We start from the raw sequence: 14395 nt of genomic DNA on the forward strand, positions 1-14395 counted from the left end.
TCCAGATGTACTTAACATTTGGGACTGAAAGGTACACATGTACCCAGGCAACAACAATGCTGAATGGGGTTGATTTGCTTTTTCCCCCATAGATAGAACGCCTAGTCCAGAGTAAGTATGTATGATGGAGGGAAGGGATTGTGACTAAATAAGCTTTTAAACAAGGCTTAGGGGGCTAGATGAATTTGCTGCTTTGTTCCAGTAAGCTGCCAATGGATAATGAATTTAGATACTACTGTGAAAAGATAGATGTGCTGGGGGAGGACACACTTAAAATGGGCCTCTGAATTAATTAAAGACATACTTCTCAGGATTAACCTGATTTACACTTAAAAGAAGAGTTTATATGGAGGATGGTGAACACCTGTCCAATAATACAGTGAAGATGAAGGTTTCTAACAAAAAGCTAAGAAGGCACCACGGCATAGTGGGAAGGCACACTCGGACACACAAGATCTTGGTGTGAATCTCAACTTTATTCACTGATTTAATTGTGTGAGCTTGGACAAATCATTTGGCAATCTGGAAAAGCCTATGGACCCATCCTCAGAATGGTTTTTACAAAATCACAATTGAAGAAAATGCTAAATTTCATTGTGATCTGAGTGAAAATAAAGATGTAAATTTTCTCCCATCTAAATTCATGGACCTCCTGGAATCTACGGATCTGAGGCTAATAACCCCTGGACTAATCCCATTCATCTCTGGCATTCTATGATTTTACCTGCTTATTTGGTTCTACCTCTTGTATTAAGTATTCTAGATAAGAACTTGATAAGATCTGCTTGCTATCCCATAGGTTGATCTTTTTTTTCCCCCCTTTTGGTGAGGCAATCAGGGTTAAGTGACTTGCCCAGGGTCACACAGCTAGTAAGTGTCATGTGTCTGAGACCACATTTGAACTCAGGTCCTCCTGACTCCAAGGTCAGAATTTTATCCACTGCACCACCTAGCTGCCCCTCCATAGGTCCATCTTACATGCTACACAACTCCTTGGGCAGTTAGCCTGTGAACATGCTTTTTAAAATATAAGTGTCCTGTGTCTAACTAGATTGCAGCCTTTTGCAGGGATTATATATTATACTACTCTATCTTCCACAACAGCTAGCAACAGACACACTGTAGAGGCTCTTAATTATTTGATGAGTCATTAAATCAACAAACATTAAATGCAATGCACTGCTAAGGGAAAAAGGTGAGAAAATAAGATCACATGTGCTTGCCTTCAAAGGTTACAATCTACTAGGGTGAAATGCAAAATGTACAAAGATGTAGGTATATGGATTGGAACAGAATAACTGCATATGGGGACCACAGGATTACAGATTATAATGATGACTAAACAAAGCATATTAATGAAACAGGATCTAAACTCACTTCCTATAGTCATGTACACAAGGGACAAACAAAAACAGCTTAATAAAAGGAATCTCCTTTGCTTTGAGTTGGTTCCTCTCACAGGATATTATTCCTAGGAATGGGACAGGAAGAAAGGCCTAAACTCCAGCTGTGCTTTGGCTTACTTTACCAAAAGGAAGACTTACTGTCATTTCTCCTGTACAAACTAATCCGTATAACCATCTAAGGCAGAGGGAGGCAAACCAGGCCAGTCAATGAGGTAAGAATGACTTTTTAAATTTTAAAATGTAAAACAAACAAACAAAACCATTCTTAGCTTGCAGGTTATCCAAAAACAGGCAGGCTGTAGTTAGGTGACCTCTGATCTAAGGCAAGATGGTTATGAAGATTAGATTGTATGGGAAGCCCCAAAGATTAAAAAATTACATGCCTTCTCATTACATTAGATTCTCATCTTTTTTTGTGAGCAGCGAAATGAGTATTAATGTGAGAATCTGGTTTAAAAGTAAGTGCTTTACCATACCAGACTGGGAATGAAAGGCTTTATCTGGGAGGTCTAAGATGAAGTAGACATCTCAATAGTTTCCTGCCAAAGATCCTAAATTCAAGACCACAAATTAGGGAGAACATCAAGATATGTCATAGAAGAACAGAAGGAGAGAGAAAAATGAGAAGACAGTTTTATATAAGATATATACAAAACACAAAAAGACTTTTCATATGCTGCCAATCTGTTTCGAGTTCTCTGGTCATATACTACCATATGTGACTCTCCAACTTTAAAAAGGTAGGAAAAGGTAGCAAAAGGAAGGAGGATGACTAGTCTTACCATTCTACACAACTGGACCTATCAGATGTCTCACAGCAGCTAGGTGGTGCAATGGATAGAACACTGGGCTTGGAATCAGAAAGACTGATCTTCCTGCATTCAAATCTGGCCTCAGATACTTACTAGCTGTGTGACTGGGCAAGTCATTTAACCTTGTTTACCTCAGTTCTTCATCTGTAAAATGAGCTGGAGAAGGAAATGGCAAACCACTCTAGTATCTTTGCCAAGAAGACCCCAAATGGGGTCACAAAAAGTCAGATTCAACTGAAAAGCTGAATAACAACAAAAGATGTCTCTCCTTTAACCCCTCAGTCTTGAGAGGAACAGATAGAAAAGCATTAATAGTGATTAAACATTTGCCTGTGAACTTCTCCTTTTAAACCTCAGAGTGGTCCCTGCTATCTCTCATCCTATGGAGAAAACTGAGCAGAACATCCACAATTTTCCAGATTGTGTATGTACAAATATATAAGGGGGCAGCTAGGTAGTACAGTGGATATAGTGCCATGCCTGAAGTCATGAAGACTCATCTTCCTGCGTCCAAATCTGGCCTAAGACACTTACTATCTGTGTGACTCTGGGCAAGTCACTTCATCCCGTTTGCCTTAGTTTCCACATCTGTAAAATGAGCTGGAGAAGGAAATGGCAAACTACTCAAGTACATCTGCCATGAAAACCCCAAATGGGGTCACTGAAAAACTGGACACTGAAATGACTGAAGAACAACAAAAACATATAAATGTGTCCAAATTATAAATATAAATCAACAAGCATTTATTTAGAGCCTATGTATCAGTTACTATGCCTGTGTTATATACTGGGGACGAAGACAAAAATGAAAATCCTCAAGGAGCTTAAATTCAAGAGGGACATACACACACACACTTCAGAAAGATTGGGGAAAACCTCATGTAGGAGGTGATACTGAAGCTTTACTTTGAAGGAAGCTAGGGATTCTAAATGGTGGAAATGAGAAGGAAGTCCATTCTAGTTATGGGGGACAGCTAGGATGAAGGCACAAATGTGTGATGGAGTGTTGGGAGTTCTGGAGAGGTCATTTTGCCTCAACAATTTGTGAAGGGCAGGAATGTATAATAACCCTAGAGAGGTACCAGTTGCATTCAGGTCGTGAAGAGCTTTTAAGTCCAAAACAAGGGAGTTTGTGTTCCTAGAGGTAACAAGGATGTTAGAGCTGAAAGTTACCTTAGAGAATGATCTAACTTGAACTCTTATTTTCCAAATAAGGAAATGGAGGCCCAGAGATATACAGCTAGTGGATGATTAAAAAGTAATATGACTTCTATTATAACAGCTCAAAACTAATATATCCAAATGAATCTTGTCCTCTTCAGAGTAGTCTCATTAGGACTATTTCAAAGAGCTGCTGCCATTATTCAAAATAAGGTTTAGGACTCTTCTGCAATCACATTTAGGGCCTAGGACATATTCCTTGGAATCTCTTCTCTTGTGGTAAATTTACATCCTTTGAGATGTTTGGAAAAAGTTCAAAGTCATTTGTTCAGAGTCAATTCTCATGAATTATCAAGCTGGGTATTTGTGGTCCCCAAATGAGTTACAATTGCAAAGTAATTTCTTTTGAGACTCATAAATACAATTTCAAAAAGGGGAGAGCCCCAAGAACATTTTGGGTAATATCATAATTGTTGGAATTGGTGTGTGTCCACCCAAAGTGGCTCCTTTGAATGACAACATTCATTTCGATGTACAAGTTCTGGTGTGTTTGTTTAAAAACTCCTGTTGTTCATAAATGTTCCAAGGTTCTTCTGTAGTCACACAGTAATCATCATTGTAAGGCTGGTTAAGGACCAGAGCAGTGAGGCATGCTTTGCTTTCAATTCTACATACAAGCCCAAACCAGAATGATGCCCCTAAATCAAAACTACTCTTTGTTAGCTGATGTACAGCACTCAGTCTTTGCTTTAAAATTTTCATTTCATAAGGAAAACTCCACCAGATTCAATATATAAATGCAGTGTAATGTAGCATTAGCCAACTGTGTAGTATTTGTGTAGTTTTGAAAGAATATGTGACACAATAATATGTTTAGAAAATTGTACTTTTGATTAAGGATGGTACTTACATAGATGTTCTATATTTGATGTCATCTTTTTCAGCCAACTGTTCACAGGTAATGCCATTATGTTCTTTCCATAGGCCCTGACACTTCCTACAGGTTTCCTGGGAACAAAGAATAAAACAAAGCAGCTGCAATGAACTAAAGGATAAATACTGCATAGGTTGCAATTCAATAACAAAGAAGGCAAACAACTGGGACAAATCTTCCCACATTTCTCCAGCAATTCTACCAGACTAGAAAACTGTCAATTTCAAGGTGACCCCTACAAAATGAGATGTGGACCACAAGTCAATGGGTGGTTTTACTTCTACCAGATAACCTTGTTCACTTTGCTAAAAATGTCAAAGGTGAGTCAGATCTAAAGTGAATTTGGAGTTTCATCCAAAGAATAAATTTGTTAGAAACTCAAGGTCTGCTTATGCCCACCAAATGGAACCAATATCCCTTCAGTCATCCAGAAGCCTACTTCTATTCCATATTTTCCCTATTCACCTCAGTTTTGTTTTGTATTTCACAAGGTGGCTCAAATACTTGGCTTTCTGACTTCATCTGTAGTTTCTATTGACACCCACATAGATGACATGATTTTTGTTTACAATGATCCCCCTTTTAAGGCCCAGTTTCCAGAAACCCTTAAGTCCTGTAGATTCTCTTTAAAATTTAAGGTCCACCTCATTCATTTTCACCTGCTACTTTATCAAGTATTGACTATTCTGCTAGCCTTTATCATCTCTGCAATAATTACCCAAGTATTTCCCCTAACTGCAATCTCTTTTCTTTCCAATTTGTCCTGTGCCAAAGCCACCTCAGTAGTCTTCCTTAAATAAAATTTTGATTATGTCACTGTTCTTCTCAAGCATCTTCCCCACTGCCCAAGGAATCAAATTCTAACACCCTATTCTGTAATTAGTTCCTCCCAAATCTAAGAAAATATTGCTTAATTAACCTTTTTAAAAAACGAAACAAAACAAACACCTGTCCCCAAGATGTTCTTTTCCCTGCCTAGGACAAAAACCTTAAAACCCTCATTATGTGGCATGGTTTCACTGACTCAGATACCTTTTCCTAATTTCTCTCTCTTCTGCCTATCAAAATCTTTCAAGTTAAGAATAAACTTGACTCACAGTCCAGGACCTCTTTGCATTAGCCCCAAACTGACTGATATTGAATTTTGGGAGCCACAGGAATTTAAAAATGCTCATGCAAATAGTACAGCAACAGCCTTGATATCTGCTTCTAAGTCAGGCAAGTGTATTAGGAAGTAAGAAATTACTTTAAGATATTTATATCACTGGTTTTATGTAGCACGAATCTTCTATTATAATAGCAAATATTCCTTATAGCAAGAAGAAATATTAAAGGGAAAGGCAGGGGAGAGAATGAGCGAGTGGGAAGAGGAGGGAGTAGTAGCAATAAAGTCCTTGTTGAATTTAGATGATTTAACCCCAGACTTAGTGACAATTTATTATTTCCTTAACTACTGCTATTTCTTACAAGCATTATCAGCACTTTTGTCCACTCTCTATCTCTGTTATGACTAAGACTGAAACAATATTATGCACTTAATTATCTCCCATCAAAATGTATAGCAACATAAATCAGCTTTAAAAATACCATGTGCCTGATAGTTCCGGAAACACTAGGATAAACAACAGCTGGAGAATAGATGAGCTGGTATGCATGAATCCTAAACTCCAAAACAAGTCTAACCAAATCAGCTGTCAGGAATAATGATTAAAAAACAAGTTGTGTTTATATGTTGCTCTGTTTTAGCATTCAAGGCAATTCAGGATAATTAATCCACACAATTTTCTTTTTGAGTACGGGAAGAATAACCCCATTTTACAGATAAGGCACATGAAAGTGAATGGGAGAGGCTGGTGGAAGTCATTTACCTTCAATCCACTGCTCAAATGCATAATATGATATCGATTCTTTCAAGGTTCTACACCATTCTGATACAGAACTCCCTATATAAGGATGTTGGAAGACTGAGGAATTCTCTATTCCTCACAACTATAATCTGCCTCCTTCTCTCCACCCCCCCTCCCCAAAACAAAAAAGCTGTCAAGGAGATAGGCAGCATGGGATAGTGAACAGAAGTCAGGAATCATTGGAGTCAAAAGACTTATCCCCTTACTCCCTTGACAGTTGAGTGAAACTTCAGCAAGCCACTTAACACTGCTGCCTTAAGGCAACGCTCTAAAACTAAGTTGTAGAACATTTGCTGATTTGCACTGGGAGAAATAGTTTCCTCACTGGAAGCTGCCTACACCAATAAATCACCAGTCTGGTCCAAAATAGGAAAAATAAAGTAAAAAGACTATCTAAGCAATGAAACTGACAATTAAAATAAGACAAACAAAATGCAGAGTAAGTAAAATTGATGTTCAGAACCCTCGCTGTCATGTTGTTGGAATTATTTTTGTCTTTTCTTTTTTTCCTCTCACTTCTCTAAATTACAGTATTTATTTTTATTAAAATGCAGCTCTACTTTCTCAAGCATTCCTAAGTTTTATTTGTAAACCTAATAAATGCTAAAAAAATACTAAGAAATGCTTTTTTATTCAATCAATATGAATATAATAACAGAAAAACTCAAACACTCAATGACCCACTATAGGAAGCAGAGTATACCAAGCTATTGGAACAATTTAAGAATGTTTAGCACTTAGGCACCAAGAAGAAAACAATGCTCAATCTGTCTCATTAAAAATAGCATAAGGGGGAGCTAAGTGGCACAGTGGATAGAGCACCAGCAGGGAAGTTAGGAGGACCTGAGTTCAAATCCAGTCTCAGACCAAACACTTGACCCTTACTAGCTGTGTGACCCTGGGCAAGTCATTTAACCCCAATTGCCTTAAAAAAAAATCATAACTGATCCGACTATTCTGGAAAGCAATTTGGAACTATGTCCAAAAGGCAATCAAACTGTGCACACCCTTTGACCCAGAAATAGTTCTTCCAGGGCTGTATCCCAAAGAGATCATAAAAATGGGAAAAGGACCCAGATGTACAAAGATATTCATAGCAGCTCTTTTTTGTAGTGGCAAAGAACTGGAAATTGAGAGGATGCCCATTAATTAGGGAATGGCTGAACAAGTTGTGATATATGAATGTAACGGAATACTACTGTGCTATAAGAAATGATGAACAGGCAGACTTCAGAAAAATCTGGAAAGACTTGGATGGTCTGATGCTGAGTGAAGTGAGCAGAACCAGGAGAACGTTTATACAATAACAGCCGCGTTGTGCGATGACTAATATTGATAAACTTAGCCCTTCCCAGAAATACAAGGATCTAAGTCATCTCCAGAGGCCTCGTGACAGAAAATTCTATCCACATCCAAAGAAAGAACTATGGAGTTTGCATGAATACTGAAACATGTATTTGCTATTTTTTTCTTCTGTTGTGTTTTGTTTCCTCTTTCTGGTGGTTTCCTCCTATTGGTTCTAATTTTCCTTACAACATCACTAATGTGAAAATATGTGTAATAGGAATGTATATGTATAGCCTGTATCAGATTGTGTGCCATTTGGGGAGAGAGGTGGGGAGGGAGGGGGAGAAAAATTTAAAACTCAAAAGCTTATGGATGTGATTGCTGACAAATCAAAATTAATAAAAAAAAAATTTAAGAAACATCATAACTGATCCAACTATTCTGGAGAGCAATTTGGAACTATGTTGAAAAGGCCACTGAACTATGCACGCGATTTGACCCAACAATACCACTACTAGGTCTATGTCCTGAAGAGATGATAAAAAAGGGAAAAGGAACCACATATGTACAAAAAATATTTATGGCAGCTCTTTTTGTGGTAGCAAAGAATTGGAAATTGAGGGTGTGCCTATCAACTGGGGAATGACTGAACAAGCTGTGTTACGTGGTTTTGATAGAATGCTATTGTGCTATAGGAAATAACAAGCAGGATGTTTTCAGAAAAACCTGGAAAAGACTTACATGAACTGATGCAAAGTGAAGTGAGCAGAACCAGGAGAACATTGTACACAGTAATAGCAACATTGTGCAATGAACGACTATGAATAACTTTAGCTCTTCTCACCAATACAATGATCCAAGACAGTTCCAAAGGACTCATGGAAAATGCTTTCCAGAGAAAGAACTGATGGAGTCTGAAAGTGGGTCGAAGTATACTATTTTCACTATCTTTTTCGTGGTTTTATCCTTTTGGTCTGTTTCCTCTTTCACAACATGACTGCACATATATAACCTATTTAAAATTCTTACCTTTTTAGGGAGGGGGAAAAATTTGGAACCCCAAAATTTTTAAAAATGAAAAAATTCTCTCTACATTTAGTTGGAAAAATAAAATACTATTAAAAAAAAAACAGCCCAATCCTCATATCAGCAAATGTGGAAAAAAGAAATATAAAAAACATCCTGTTTTCTGACTAATAGAGCCCAACCAGAGGACCACATTTTTTATTCTCTGGGCTTCTATGTTCTCATAAACTACTTAGTTAAAGCTACACATTATTTCCTCCTTCAAAGTGACAGGAATTAGCTGAGCTCACCATGGTTCAAAATATGCCAAGTAGGGGCGGAGCCAAGATGCCGGAGTAAAAGCAGTGACTTGCTTGAGCTCTCCTCCAAACCCTTCCAAAAACTCATAAAAAATGGCTCTAAACAAATTCTGAAGCAGCAGAACCCGCAAAAAGACAGAGTGAAACAAATTTCCAGCCCAGGACAACCTGGATGATTGATCAGAAAGGTGTATCGCGCCGGGCTGGAAGCGCAGCGCGGTGTGGGTGCCCAGGCCGCAGCGTAGGCGCGCAGGCTGCAGCAAACCTGGAGCGGGCCTCAGAGGACTGAATCTCAGGCAGCTGTGGAGGTTTCCGGACTCCTCAATCCACCAATGCCAAACACAAATTAGAAGGTCAGTGGGAAAAGTCTGTTTCTGTCGGTGCCTAAGAAAGGAAGGTGGGGTTTCAGCTCCATTCCCCAAGAGTGTGGCCCTGGGGGGGGCGCTTCCCGAGCTTCCGGCCCACAGACTGAGGGGGAATCCAGTGGCTGATCAGAGAGGGATTGCAGGGATCTCTCTGCCAGTGCTGAGACAGGAATCTCTTGCTTTGCCCGTGTTTGGATCTGGGCCACAGTTCTGGGCAGCGGTGCTGGGGTGAGGAGGAGCGCTGGCTTGGTGGAGCTTGTAGTGGTTGTGGTGCCCCTCATCACAGTTACAGGACAGAAAGGAATACTTGTGGTCACAGGCCAGGAAAGGTGTAAACACCTCGCCCTTGATCATAGCACCTTGGAAGAACTGAAAATTTACAGGTCCCTACAAGTATCTCTGAAAACAGCTGTACAAACCCCCTGAAGCTTGGGACAGTACACTCTCCACACTGAAAGCAGATTCGTACCTTAACAAAGAGTTTAAAACTCAAGTAATTGGCTGGGATCATGAGCAAGCAGGGCAAAAAGAGTCAGACTATATTATCTTACTTTGGTGAAAAAGAAGACCAAAATATACAACCAGAAGAAGACAACAAAGTCAAAGCCCCTACATCCAAAGCCTCCAAGAAAAATATGAATTGGTCCCAGGCCATGGAAGAGCTCAAAAACGATTTTGAGAAGCAAGTTAGAGAAGTAGAGGAAAAACTGAGAGTGATGCTAAAGGAGACCCTAAAAAATACTGAAGAAAATAACACCTTAAAAAATAGCCTAACCCAAATGGCAAAAGAGGTCCAAAAAGCCAATGAGGAGAAAAATGCCCTAAAAAGCAAAATTGGCCAGAAGTCCAAAAGCTTACTGAAGAAAATACTTCCTTAAAAATTAGAATAGAGCAATTGGAAGATAGTGACTTTATGAGAAATCATGACACTGTAAAACAAATCCAAAAGAATGAAAAATTAGAAAACAATGAAATATCTCACTGGAAAAACAACTGACCTGGAAAATAGATCCAGGAGAGACAATTTAAAAATTATTGGACTATCTGAAAGCCATGATCAAAAGAAGAACCTAGACACCATCTTTCAAGAAATTATCAAGGAAAACTGCCCTGATATATTAGAACCAGAGGGCAAAATAGAAATGGAAAGAATCCACAGATCTCCTCCTGAAAGAGATCCCCAAAGGAAAACTCCTAGGAATATTATAGCCAAATTCCAGAGTTTCCAGGTCAAGGAGGAAATATTGCAAGCTGCCAGAAAGAAACAATTCAAGTACTGTGGAAACACAATCAGGATAACACAAGATTTAGCAGCTTCTACATTAAAGGACCACAGGGCATGGAATATAATATTCCGGAGGGCAAAGGAGATAGGATTACAACCAAGAGTCACCTACCCAGCAAAACTGAGTATAATCCTTCAGGGGAAAAAATGGTCATTCAGTGAAATAGAGGACTTTCAAGAATTCTTGATGAAAAGGCCAGAGCTGAATAGAAAATTTGACTTTCAAATACAGGACTCAAGTGGAACATGAAGAGGTAAACAGGAAAGAGAAATCATAAGAGACTTATTAAGATTGAACTGTTTACATTCCTGCATGGAAAGATGATATTTATAACTCATGAGACCTTTGTCAGTATCAGGGTAGTTGGAGGAAAAAAATTATATGTATGTATATGTAGATAGATAGAGGGCACAGGGTGTGCTGAAGATTAAGGGGTCATATCTGGAGAATAAAATTAAGGGATGAGAGAGGATTATACTTGGAGAAGAAGAAAGGGAGAGGTAAAATGGGGTAAATTATCTCAAAAAAAAAACCAGAAAAGTCTCTTACAGTGGAAGGGGGAACAGGGGAAGGTAAGAGGGAATGAGTGAATCTTATTCTCATAGGATTTGGCTTAAGGAGGGAATAACATACACATTCAATTGGGTATGGAAATCTGTCTTACCCTACAGGAAAATAGGGGGGAAAGGGGACAAGAGAGCAGGGGGATGATAGAGAGGAGGGCAGATTGGGAAAGGGGTTAATTAGAAGTAAATACTTCTGAGGAGAGATAGGTCAAAAGAAAGAATAGAATAAATGGGAGGGCAGCATAGGATTAAGGGAAATAGAGTCAGTTTTTCACAACATGTCTACTATGGACGTGTTTTGCATAACTGCACACGTACAACTTATATTGAGTTGCTTGCCTTTTCAATGAGGGTGGGTGGGGAGGGAGGAAGAGAGAAAATTTGAAACCTAAAGTTTTAAAAACATATGTTTAAAAAAAAGTTTTCACATGCTACTGGGAAATAAATATAGGAAATGGGGTACAGAAGTCTATCCTGCCCTACAGGAAAATAGAAGGGGAAGGGGATAAGAGAAGGGGAGAGAGAGAGAAGAGAGGACAGACGAGGGGAAGGGATATTCAGAACGCATGACATCTTGGGGTGGGGGGAGGGGGGAGATGGGGTGAAAATTTGGAACTCAAAAACTTGTGGAAGGGAATGTTGAAAACTAAAAATAAATAAATTTATATTTAAAAAAAAGAAATTTCAAACAGTTCCTTATGTGTCTTGGAAATGAAAGCTTTATTAGAGAAATTTGTTGCAGATTCCCCCACCCCCCCCATATACTTGTTTCCATTCTTAGTTTTACTACATTAAATATGTGTGCAAAAACAAAAACAACAACAACAACAAAAACAAAATATGCCAAGTAATAGCATCTCCTACACTCAAAAACACCTCTGCTAAATATGGAAATTATCTTTGGTCATTAAAAAGAAAGGCAAAACCTTAGAACATAATATGTTAGAAATGGAAGGGGTCTTAGAACAGAGAATACCAAAGTTGAAAGGATCTTAAAATATATTTAGAATATAAGGACTAGGAGGGACCACAGAGAGAACTGGATTTACAGCCAAAGGACTTTGGTTTTAATTGTAGTTCTACTACTTACTACCAGTATAATGTTCATCAAGCCCTGTTACCTGTCTGGGCTTTAGTTTCCTTGTCAGTAAAATGAGAGAGTTGGCCTAGATGACCTCCAAGGTCTAAATCTAACAATCTATGATCTGCAGATCAATGGAACCTCTTGCCCATTCTCTGATTAGCAGTTTCAATGATATTATTTTGTCCTAAAAAGGTATTAGAAGATTGACTATTAAGTTATTCATTTTATATTAATAAGAATATACCTATTTCAAATCTCTTAATAAACCCCCCTTTCCATTTCTTACTGCCTAAAGAATGATAGATGAATAAAGGAGAACATGAATTTAGTTCTAGATGATCCTTCTGGGTGGTCCCTCTAAAATTTCTTCAAAAATTTTTTTCTTTAAAAAAAAAAAAGCTAACATCTAATGAGAAATTCTGAGGCACTATGTTCAATTCCTTGAATCACAAACATTTATTTCCAAAAGCATTAATTACCATTTAATCAATTCCACTCTGAAGCTATTTGGCTCTCTGCATCTACTGAATTTAATGACATCACTTCCATCCTTGTCTCAGAAGCTGCAAATATATGAAACTTTTTTTCTTATTCTTTTTTTTTTTTTGGTGAGACAATAGGGGTTAAGTGACTTGTCCAGGGTTACACAGGTAGTAAGTGTATGAGGCCACATTTGAACTCAGGTCCTCCTGACTCCAGGGCCGGTGCTCTATCCACTGCGCTATCTAGCTGCCCCTCTATGAAATTTTCAATCTGTCATTTCATGATTCCCAGAGTTCTCTAATATTCACCCCCCCAGATGGGACTAGTGACATATAGGCTAAGCTATAATTCAAGGTAAAGGTCAAGTATTCACGATCATCCCATAAATTATGATATTTGCTAGAAACAGTATTCTTGTCCAACAGAAGTTAACTTGGGGATACAGTGGACAGGCCTTGGGAGTCAGGTAGACCTGACTTTGAATCTTACCTTAGGTACTTGTTAGCTACATAATCCTGGGCAAATCACTTAACCTCACATAGTCTCAATTTCCTCATTTATAAAATTAGGATAGGGGCAGCTAGGAGGTACAGTGGATAGAGCACTGACCCTGGATTCAGGAGGACCTGAGTTCAAATCTGGCCACATAACATAATATGACATGACATGACATAACACAACACTAACTGTGTGACCCTGGGCAAGTCACTTAACCCCACTGCCTAGCTTTGGGGGAAAAAAAAGCAGCAGCATAAAATTAGGATAACAGTATTTACCTCACAGGACTGCTGTAAGGATCAAATGAGATAATACAGGTAAAGTACTCTGCAAAACTATTATTATGGTTATAATATGTGTCATAGGAGGATCATATACTCCACTTAGGCTGACCTTGAGATATAATAAGCCCAACAGATGAAGGCTTGAATCTTGGACATAGCTTTATGGTGCAAGAGACACCTGGAGTTTCTTCCTTAGGCATGACAAAGAGCACCAGAATGGCCAAAGAAGAATCAGGGAAGCTTAACTCAAATGAACCAACCTTATATCCATTCCATACTATGGTACAGTAAACTTCCTTTTGTTAATTGTTAATCAGGGGTTTTTAGCCTTTTCTGTGCTGTGGATACCATGGGCAGTCTGGTGAAGCCTATCAATCCCTTCTCAGATGAATGTTTTCAAATGCATAAAATAAAATACAAAGAATTACAAAGGAAAACATGTTGAAATACAATCATCAAAATATTAAAAAAACATGTTTCAGGGACCCAGGTTAAGAATCCTACTAGTTTCTTATTTCCTTATAGTTCTGGACCTGAAACACTGCCCCAGTCTGAGTCATGTCTCACCCACAACAATGGGCAGTAGGATATTCTTAATAATACAGGACAGTTTTTTTTGGACCTCAGTTCCCTCAGATGAAAGTAGGAGACCAGACAAGATGACACGTAAGGTCCATTTCCAGCTCTAACTATATGATCTGAACTATTTTCCTAGGATTAGAATTTTTGCTTTATCTAAAGTAGCCATGTCTCTGAACATTATTTCCTTGGAGGGAGCTTGTTTCTAAATTTTTAAGTGTTTCATGGATATTACATCTAATGCAGTTAAAAAAGAATGTCAATCAAAATCCTAAAGAAAACAAACTTTCCAACCTAAGACACTCAAATTATGGAAATGCTAATTTAGGAAAATAAAGATAATGTTAACCTCAAGCCATAATCAAGCAAATAATTTCTAAAGATATACCCTACCTCTGCATATAGACTAGAATGATTA

General features: G+C 38.4%; 1 protein-coding gene across 2 annotated transcripts in view; it reads right to left on the bottom strand.

Annotated features, from left to right (window-relative positions):
• The window catches only part of RNF216 (ring finger protein 216), a 189741-nt gene that overhangs the window by 22362 nt on the left and 152984 nt on the right, over nt 1–14395 (bottom strand). For both annotated transcript variants that reach the window (XM_021008531.2, XM_078152937.1), the window contains exon 14: nt 4290–4387. In XM_021008531.2, coding sequence (XP_020864190.1) covers nt 4290–4387 — 98 coding nt within the window. The remainder of the gene's footprint in view (nt 1–4289; nt 4388–14395) is intronic.

This window comes from Phascolarctos cinereus, unplaced genomic scaffold, assembly GCF_003287225.1.
Source record: "Phascolarctos cinereus isolate Bilbo 61053 unplaced genomic scaffold, phaCin_HiC Scaffold_4;HRSCAF=312, whole genome shotgun sequence".
Taxonomy (NCBI): domain Eukaryota; kingdom Metazoa; phylum Chordata; class Mammalia; order Diprotodontia; family Phascolarctidae; genus Phascolarctos; species Phascolarctos cinereus.